Consider the following 10,789-nt stretch of genomic DNA (forward strand, 5'->3'; position numbering starts at 1 on the left):
ATGAGCAGTGCATAATACGGCTGCTGGCACCAGAGAATGGATGTAGACCCACGATGTCCATTACGAGTATGTCGCGAAAACTTTTACACACATTTTACCACTTTGGAGGTGTCTCTCGCGCAAACTATTCAGTTTAGAAAAAAATGATATTAGAAACCTCAATATCATTTTTGAAGACCTATCCATAGATACCCCACACATTGAATTGTGTGTGTTGTGTGTGTGTGTGTGTTTTGTTTGGTTTGATGTTTTTTTTTTTTAATTTCAGTTCTAAGTATGGTGAACCCCCAAAATTTATTGATTTTTTTTCTATTTTTGTGTGAAAATCTTAATGCGGTTTACAGAATACATCTACTTACCAAGTTTCAACTGTATAGTTCTTATAGTTTCGGAAAAAAGTGGCTGTGACATACGGACGGACAGACAGACAGACATGACGAATCCATAAGGGTTCCGTTTTTTGCCATTTGGCTACGGAACCCTAAAAATTGGAAACAGGGTTGAACTTGTTCTTCGAACAAACGTGGTTTCCTGAACAAATTACTTAACCCACATTTCCGAGGGGTGTTATTCTTTCCTGTGCTACTCTGCGTTCTCGTCACGTCCCGTACAGTACCTAACAATTGGCCGTTGCTGGTCCAACAACATGCTTCTCCAAGAATTACCTTACAATCTCTAAAGTTTTTATCTTGCTGTCAATAAGGATAAAATCTACGTATCATTTTCAACTCCCATCTTATATTTAATGAGATGAAATGTTACTTAAGGTGCTAAATTGTCTTTTACAAGGTGGAAAGTTGTCACGAGTTGGTTGAGGATACAGTGGCAGTGGGCGCCGCTGTGACGGCAGCGCTACGTGTACACCTCGCTCGCTGCGATATTCACGATGGACACGCATTCCTGCAGGTAGACGAGGTGAGATAACAAACATTTAATTAAATAAATATACTAAATTGACATTGAAACAGTTTAAAATTGGGTCTGTCAACGAGTGGTTGATATGAGCTCCAAAACTTCCTTTAAAAGTAAAGGTTTTACTTGTTTGTGACACTTCTGATACTTGTTAGCATAAAGTGTGAAAATAGAGATCCATGAACATTTCGAAAAAACACGAGGTGTATAGGACGCAACAGGGGTGAATAGGGACGACTGAGGGGTGGAGCGGGACGCCTCTGGTAGATAATAGGGACGCAATAAGTGGAAATAGGGACGCTAAAGGGTCAATAGAGACAGGGCTGCCAAAAATTGTTTTTAAAATGAGTTATTCTTTATTTGTAGTGTATTAGTAGTGTTTTTTGGTAGATTAGTATTAGGCCCTTACTTACACCAACTAAAACAGGCAGAATTTTTGAATGGGATATAAGTAGGTATATAAATATATTAAGTAAGTAAATGTTTTTTTTCTGACTTTTGTTACTTTTGTCCGTATAATATAAGCCCCGCTTAATAATAAAATAACAATTAAAATTAATCATTCTGAGCGTAGTAATTTTATGATTACCTGCAGCAAATAATTAAAAGTTTATTTTTAATAATAGTTTTATTCGTGTTTTAATTTAAAATATTTACCTTATCATATTTAAGTACTTAAGTACAATAAACTATCTAGACCAGGTACTTACCTGTCAACTTATTATATTTTTGACAACCCTAAGCACAAGTCCCTATTCCTACCTAAGTCGTCCCTATTCACCCCAAATCCAGTTTTAATCAAAATGGCCTGTTTTTTTCAAAAAAAGGGCATTAAAACGAAATTATTAATAAATATTCTATTATAAATCAATTCTCAAACATAAAACAAAAGTTTATAAACCTTTAAGGTCAAGTTGGGTAAGTGAAACAGCGGGGCAACTGGAACACTTTAAAATATCTCCCATGTAATAACTTCAACAAGCTGCAGTGCGTGTCGGTTAAGCACGCTGCGGATCGCGAGTGAATGAGACAGAGCCTTAGAATCTGTCAGTTGGTGAAAAAAAAATTTGCGAGTTCTACGTGGTGCCGAATTTCTAGTGGTTTAGTGTCTCAAATCGAATTTATGGGCTGTGATTAATGTAAGTACGATAATCTTTAGTTAACTTCTCACGTGTGTGATTTTGTTTTACTTAAAACTAAAATACTTAGCCAGAATTTGATAATTAAAAACAGCCTAAAATTTATATATTGAGGCAAGTGAAACAGTTCGGGCCGGGGGAAGCGAAACGTATGTTTCACTTACCCCCGTTCAGGGAGTCTAAACATTTTTAGTTACACTTTTTTTAATAATACATTTCAATTATTATTTTCGCAAACTTTGTGTCATTTAAGTGTGCATTTCTAAAAAAGTTTGTACAAAAACTAGGGAATTCACGTGATAAATTTTAATTATTTCTTATTTTGTTACCAAGAATTATTTTATAAATTGAGACTTTAGCCAGTTTTTTCTAGTTATTAAGGTTCTCTCGTGTCTATATTTTCCTAATTATAACAAATTATCTGCAAACAACTTACGAAAGTCAAGCTATTTTAGTAAATCTTGGTAACATAATAGGATCAATTAAAAGTTGCTAACGTGGCTATGTACACACTTTTTTAGAAATGCTCACATGCAGTGTTTTGTTACAGAAACATGAAAAATGGGGCGAAACTATAAAAGAAAAACAGATGAGGCGTCATATTCTCAAGAACATTTGCTTGAAGCTGTAATGTAATTCTTTAAATATACAGGGTGGCCAAAAAATAAGTGCATTTCCGTTGCCAGGGAGGTTTTGGGATTATACTGAGCAACTTTTACTATAGGAACAACCACTAAATCGCGAAAAAAAAAATTACCCTCCCATAGAAATTGGACCAGTGAAAATGTATGAAACAGCCAAATTTTTTTTCGCGATTTCGGGGTTGGTCCTATAGTAAAAGTTGCTCAGTATAATCCCAAAACCTCCCTGGCAACGGAAATGCACTTATTTTTTGGCCACCGTGTATATAACTACTATAATTTAGTTAAAAACACTTGTTATACTCATTATTGTGATTTTAACTTAATAAATGGCCCCTTTTTTTTAACGAAAACTTTTTATTTAACTTAGCTTTAGTCCTTTAAAACCGATGTTGACTACCCCTGACTTTTAATTTATGTTTCACTTACCCCAAATTCAATTTTTTTGTTGCTATGCAAAAATAAACTTAGTTTTTCGGGTATCAAGGATCTAAATTGTTTAATGACTTTTAGATGGAATGTCAGTTACATTCAAAATAACTTTTGAGGCTAGTACTAAAAGACAAACACAACTGTTTCACTTACCTCAGAGGCGAGGGAAGTGAAACAGTTTTTTTTATGTGGACGTTTTCTATTTTTCACGGATTCTGAGCGCACTTAGAGTTATATGTTGCTGAAATTATAATACATTATTATATTGCAGAAGTACATTTTATATTGTCGCTGCTATAAATCTTTTATTTCAGAAATACCAGTTGATTATCTGAAGAAAAAAATAAAGTATGTTTCACTTACCCAACTTACATTTGTGTCCATCGAGGACAAAATCCTTTAAAATCTCTCTTAAAGTTCAAAATCGTCCCTATTCACCCCATTTGACGGTATTTATTAATAATTGTAATAATTAAATGCAATTTAATCAATCCTCATTTAATGAAGTAGAATATAATTTCTATCATTTTTTATTACTTTTCTAGTTATTGAGTTATAGATGAGTTTATCAAAAAGTACCCAAAAACCTAGTGAATGAACAAAAAAACTAATGAATGAACACAGTAAAACCCAGTGAATAAACATTATTAAAATCTTTTTAATCAGCATAAAAAAAACACTTTTAACACAAAAACCATTTCTAACTCTATTTTAGTAGGTATAGCGAAAGCGTTCATAATATCTATTTATCCCCTTGATATTGATTTCAAATAGATTAGAATGTAATAAAATGATGGTTATTCGCCAATAACACAGAAACCTGTTACATATTAATAAATACGAAAAAAAAGGGAAAACAAGAAACAACGTACCTATACAGGGTGTTTTTAACCATGGGGCTTTAAATTCAGGGCTCGATTTTACTCCCTAAACTGAGTTTTATTATGTGACCAACCCCGAAATCGTGAAAAAAAAATGTTTTTTTCATACATTTTGGCTGATCAGATGTCGACATCTATGGAAAAGCCAATTTTTTTTCGCGATTTTGGGGTTGGCCCCATAATAGAAGTAGCTCAGTTTAGCGAGTAGAATCGAGCCCTGAATTTAAAGCCCCATGGTCAGAGACAGTGGTATATGTTGATGAAAAAAGGTCAAGCTCAGCAAATAACGCTTAAAATAATAAACTTTTAATTACATTGTTCGTGGATACAGTGTTCATACACAGAATTAGTAGAAATCTAATAAATGAACAAGCCAAATTTTGTACTGTTCATACATAGGCATGAAAAATCTAGTAAATGAACTACAGAAATTTGGTTTGTTCCAATACTGGCTAAATGAATCAGAATCGTTTTCTATGCAGAATCACAAAAAACAAGCTCAATACCATTTCATTTATCAGAAATCATTTTGAAATCAAATTTCAATTAAATTTCGAAAAAAAAAAATTTAGACGACACCAGTAAATGAACACCCCGTTCATTTACTCGTTTCAGAACATTCGATAAGCCAACGATAAGATAAGATAAGATAGTAATGGAACTATAAAAAATAAAGACTTAATCGCATAATACGCCGACAAAGTGTACATTTATAGAAGGTTTAACTCTTAATCTACCCAAATAACTAAACTTTGTAACAATACAACATTAAATAAGCACTTCATATGTTGCTCCAAACGTACACTGTTCTTATCAGCGATCTAATTTTTCCATAAATAACTTCAAAACCAGAAACACGTAAACTTCAAACGCCAGTTACGCCAGTCACATTCAAACTGGTCGAAAATAAATTTATCACGGGTTGCCATTGCATAGGAAATAGAGTTGTTAGACTATGTTAGTAAGAAAAAAAAATACTTCAAAGGGTAGAAATACTCTAAGAAGAAATTATTATTTTTTCTATGAAAATATTTTAATTTGTGTTTTTTCAAGTACACACACCCCGTAATCACCCGAGTTTGATTCAGTTAGAAGGTCGAACCATACTGTTCTACCTTAGAGGTGGCCAGGAGGCGCCACAATGATAATACTATTACTTATTGCCACAAGCCTTCGGGAAATTGTCATATATGTACTTGGAAATTTTGACCCATGCCACCGTAACCGGATAGCCGGAGAGGTTCAGGCACCTGTCCGGTAAACGGGGGACGCTGGTTCGATTCCAGCTCTGGACACTGGAGGCTTTGGTCATTTTTTCCTTCGTATATGAGATTTATTTCAGTTTAAATGGTAGAAATTGCTATATTTCTTATTTTAGACAAAAAACGTTATTTTGTTAACTCACTGGGGGGTGTTCATTCACTGGAGGGGTGTTCATTCACTGGAGGGTTTACCCAATATGTAGCATTCGCAAATGTATCGAAAAATTAGCTCCGCACGAGTTTCAACGATGTCTGCCCTCTGCCCTCACATGTCTGCCCGCTCGGGTAAGCGCAGTCGGGAACCTGCCCCCCGCGCGCTCCGCACCCGCCACCGATCAAGCCACGCCCCGCGCGAATTACAATTACTTAGGCACCTATTACAGATTCATTATTAGAGAATAATGGTTCACGGTTTATGCATAAGGTTTATATTTATGAAATTACTTGTCTTTATTTTATTTTTATATTTGAGTTGATTGAATGAAAGATAAAATTGCGGTTTACGATTTATGACGTATTAAAAAAACTGCTTACCTACTAGATTTCGTTCAAACCAATTTTCGGTGGAAGTTTGCATGGTAATGTACATCATATATATTTTTTAGTTTTATTATTCTCTTATTTTAGAAGTTACAGGGGGGGGGGGACACAACATTTTACCACTTTGGAAGTGTCTCTCGCGCAAACTATTCAGTTTAGAAAAAAATGATATTAGAAACCTCAATTTTTGAGTTTCAGTTCTAAGTATGGGGAACCCCCAAAATTTATTGTTTTTTTTTTGTATGAAAATCTTAATGCGGTTTACAGAATACATCTACTTACCAAGTTTCAACCGTACAGTTCTTATAGTTTCCGAAAAAAGTGGCTGTAACATACGGACGGACAGACAGACAGACATGACGAATCTATAAGGGTTCCGTTTTTTGCCATTTGGATACGGAACCCTAAAAGCTATATTAACTCCTCCCGTGAGAGTAAAATGGACTTAAGCTGCCGCTACACTTGCGTGAAATAGCACGCTTACTGCGCAAATGTGATGAAATAGTAACATATTTGATATTCCTTTGAGTGCTTATTTTGAGTCCCGTGTAAGCGAAAGACATATTACAATCTTGAGCGTACTAAGGGACTCAAAAGCGCACGAGATGTAAATAACTTTGATCTCGTGTTTTACATACTTTTACCTCAGCAGTGAGAACATTAGAAGGAAAAATACAACCTCAAAAATGTAATCTTTCTTCATCAGCATCACTTAATCACTCATGTTTTCTTAAGGTATTCTAATAATTAAGTTTAATTACCGCAAATAAACACAAAAACAAAACGAAGTCTCTTTATTTTTGCTAACAACGTGAAAGGGACAGAGGGAACAGAATCCATTGTATTTAGAACTTCTATTAGGCCTCGCACGTTGAAGTAAAGGTCGAATGTAAAGGTTACTTGAATGTCATTTTGTCTCACTCAGTGGGCCAAATGCGATTTTTCTTACTGTTTTTAACCCGTGGATCGCCCTACTGTCAGTGTCACACGTGTGACAGTCTAGGAGGATATAACCAAACGGCATTCCCCTCTTTCGAAAATAGTCTGTCAATGGTCATACACAACGTATGGACTAACGTTTATCTGACATGGCTATTTTCACGTTACGTATACATTTCACGTTCCCCTCCCCCGCAAAAATTGGCAGACTTTTTTGTACAGCAAACTACAGACGTGGCGGCTCCGTTTGGTTATATCCTCCTAGGTGACGGTGACAGTAGTTACCTACTTAGAATAGGAGTTCCAATCATACTACTGTGAAACTGGGGCGCTCCACGGGTTAACTAGCAAAGTCCCTTGTTCGAGCTGCTGAGGTGAAATAGTAGATTGTACAACAAGGGCACAAAGCGAGTCATTTATATACGGGGCAATTTATTGGTCCGAGGTCCGAGCGGCAGCGAGGACCAATATAGCCGAGGATAAAAATAGGCGTTTGTGCCTGAGTTATACACACTGCTTTTCACTTCGATTGTGAGTAAAATAAAACAATGGCAAACAAATAAAATACATTTAATTAAATTTTAATGTGAAATTTGAACAATTAGTAGATTACGAACTTTTGTAGCCAAATATTTAGCATCGGGAGGGGTGTTTAAGAATGTTTCCACATGGTTTGCCGTGAGAAGCTTTGATTTTTTGGTTTTGTGCCCATTAGAAAGTCTTTTCAAAAAACATGTAAGTTTCACATAGGGTTTTATATTCACGTCGTTTTTCACCTGCAACGTACTCTTAAGCATAGAGTACTACACACTCCAAATGTAGGCGGCTTCAATTTCTTGGACAATTCGTCGAAATATGTTAAGAAAACACCTTCCGAGAAAGTATCGACTAGTTTTTCGGCTCTCCAACTCATGAAATTTTCGTATACAGTAAGATATTTTTGTTTGGATTTCTGCGGCAATAACTGCTCAATAACATTTTTCACTTTCCTTTCCATTAAAGTATTAGGCGAAACTGTAATTTCCTCCTCACTCGACGACATTATTAGAAATAACAATCGTAAAACAGCAACAAATTGCAAAGCCGCAACAAGAGCTTCCCGCCAATATTCTTTTTTTTTCTTTTTTTTTTTAATTTTTAACACGTGATATTTACCTTAAGCCCACTGCACACTCGTGCGCGAATCGCGGCGCAAAGCCGCGAACGCGAGTGTGGTGTCGATTTCGCTGATTAGCGAACTGTCCACACTCGCGTTCGTGGCTTCGCGCCGCAATTCGTGTGGAGGGGGCTTTAAGTCTTTATTCATACTGCCAAATTATAACTACATTTTGTAGTTTATTTCTATAATAACTATGCTGTATTGTGTAAGATTTTAATGATTTAGTAATATATAAAACACGGATTATTAAGTGGAATAACAATATTATCCGATTATGTTTTATTGTGTACTATGGCAGTGATTTGATTCATAATGTCAATGATGTCACAGAATTAATAATATAAAAGTTTCGAATTCCATTCCTTACTTGTTGCTTTCTTATTTTTTCGCAACTGTATTAAAAAACGTCGTGCGAAACACGTGCGGAAGGAAATGTCATTCTTCACTCGTCCCGAGTCTATCGGATATCTCGGTACTCGTGACGTAATGACATACTTTCCGCACTAGCATCGAAATGTACTATTACAATGCATGTGCTCGAAAAGTGCGTTTCCTACGGAGCCATATCATGCGGGAAGTACTACTTTTCCGCACTAGTGCTTTTTGTTTTCAATTTTTTTTTACAGTACATATGGTGCTACTTTCTCGCACTAGTGCGGAAAAGAGAACTTTTCGTGCATATGTCGAAAGTTTAAAGGGCCATATGTACTGTAAAGCGATGTACGATACACGTGCGAATAGATAATTCGCAACTCGTGTCGATTTAAAACACTCCTTTTAATATTTTTTTATGGATCTCCGTTTGACATTCACATTACTATTTTCTCAAACATACTCCAAAATGTATGCGTTAATGTCACGAAATGAAGACATGAAGTTGCTTATTTATGGCTCCTTACATTACTTCTTGACCTAGGCCAAGAAGTAATGTAGGGAGTTAGTATGAAACGTACATTATTGTCCGCTGCTCTAACTTTTTAAATTTGCTCACTAAGATTAGACTGACAAAGGAAATATTACATACAGCCAACGACCAGTCTCTCTGTAAGCATACTTGCGACAGCGGTTAAAAATGCTAAAAAAACCCGAAAAAAAATTTTTTTATCGGGCTGTATCTCCTAAATCATGCGTCTTAGCGCAAAAATAATAAAATTTCCGTTCCCCTCTAGGTGACCCTTAATTTATATTTAAAAAAAAAACAAAAAAACAAAAAAAAATCTTCATATCAAGTATCTCCTAAACCATGCGTCGTAGCGCAAAAATAATAAAATTTTCGTTCCCCTTTAAGAATCCCCAAAAAAATACAAAAAACAGTGAAAATCAAAAAAGAAAAAAATCTTTATAGGGCTGTATCTCATAAACCATGCGTCGTAGCGCAAAAATAATAAAATTTTCGTTCCCCTCTAGGTCACCCTTCATTTATATTTGAAAAAAAAAAAAACCAAAAAAACAAAAAAAAAATCTTTATAGGGCTGTATCTCCTAAACCATGCGTCGTAGCGCAAAAATAATAAAATTTTCGTTCCCCTTTAGGAAACCCCAAAATAATACACAAAAAACAGAATGAAAATCAAAAAAGTAAAAAAAAGAAAAAGAAATCCCTTCAGGGCTGTATCTCCTAAACCATGCGTCGTAGCGCAAAAATAATCAAATTCTCGTTCTCCTCTAGGTGACCCTAGAAAGAAAAAAAAAGAAAAAAATTTTTTTTTCGTCTTTTTTTCTTTTTATTTGTGTGTGAACCTAAACCGTGTGTCGTAGCGCAAAAATAATCAAGTTTTTGTTCCTCCTCGATACTCCACGCACTGAATAACATATCACATTACAACATGAAACAATCATCATCATCATCATGTATGTATTATTATTTCATTGCATGTTTGAGAAAAGCACTATACATACCTCGGCGTGAAAAGGGGTTGGCGGCCTCATAACTATCCGGCCTCACTACGTTCGGCCGTCTATTCTATTCGGCCGGCAACCCCTTATACATACTTCACGGCCTCTGTAGTAATGTACTATTTATGACCTAAATTACATCTAGGAATATGGTATGTTTAACTCGTTTTAAAGACATATTAAACAAAGCCCATATTTTATTCAGGCACCAAAGAAGGGCAGTGGCCGATATTGGCTAAGAGGACGTCGCAGTTTGTCAGAAGGAGGGTCTACTCGTACAACGCCACAGTGCGGCATCGGCAAGCAAGTTCCTTGTTGGGGCATGAAGGAAGTACAGGCATGGCTAGAGTGTCTGCAGCTGGGAGAATATTGCGACGTATTTGCCAAGCATGACGTTACGGGCCGAGAACTATTGTCATTATCGAGGCGCGATTTGCGTGATCTCGGCATTACTAAAGTCGGCCATGTCAAGAGAATTCTGCAGGCCGTAAAAGAACTCCAGTGACACCCGCGCGGCCGCTCCGAAGAGCGTGGCAAGCCGAGCTTCAATGGTGTACTCCATTAAATATTTAAACACGTATCAGGAGATCGTATCCTTTATGGTTTTCATTCACTAAATAGAACGTAAATATAATAATATCTACAAGTAACGTCGTAAAGTAACTCCTTTAATTGTGTTTTGACCAAAGATAACATTGATTGAGTAAGATGCGTAAAATCTAATACAATTTCATGCTTCGAATTTGACAGGTAAACGAGATGGCGCTGTACAGCTCCATACATTTTGCGGTAACTCAAATTGTCAAAAGTTGACGTCTGATAATGGGGTTGGCCGGTCGAAGTGTTTAGCAGATGGCGCCAGCATAGCTTGCCCTGTCAATCCCTAGAATTGTGTCAAATTTTTGTTTTTTTAATGCCCTGGATGCCAGCCCTTTAAGCCAAATCTCATAGAAAAAGGGGCAAGCTATGATGGCGCCATCTCTGCAAAC

At 36.0% G+C, this 10,789-nt stretch overlaps 1 protein-coding gene across 4 annotated transcripts in view; it reads left to right on the forward strand.

The window, feature by feature from the left end:
• LOC134754152 (diacylglycerol kinase eta) overlaps positions 1-10,375 on the forward strand; it is a 259,912-nt gene extending 249,537 nt beyond the window's left edge. For all 4 annotated transcript variants that reach the window (XM_063690255.1, XM_063690256.1, XM_063690257.1 and 1 more), the window contains 2 exons: positions 790-915; positions 10,006-10,375. In XM_063690255.1, the coding sequence (XP_063546325.1) occupies positions 790-915; positions 10,006-10,305 (426 nt within the window). In that variant the 3' untranslated portion in view covers positions 10,306-10,375. The remainder of the gene's footprint in view (positions 1-789; positions 916-10,005) is intronic.
• The last annotated feature ends 414 nt before the right edge of the window (positions 10,376-10,789 follow it).

This window comes from Cydia strobilella, chromosome Z, assembly GCF_947568885.1.
Source record: "Cydia strobilella chromosome Z, ilCydStro3.1, whole genome shotgun sequence".
In the NCBI taxonomy this organism is placed as follows: Eukaryota; Metazoa; Arthropoda; class Insecta; order Lepidoptera; family Tortricidae; genus Cydia; species Cydia strobilella.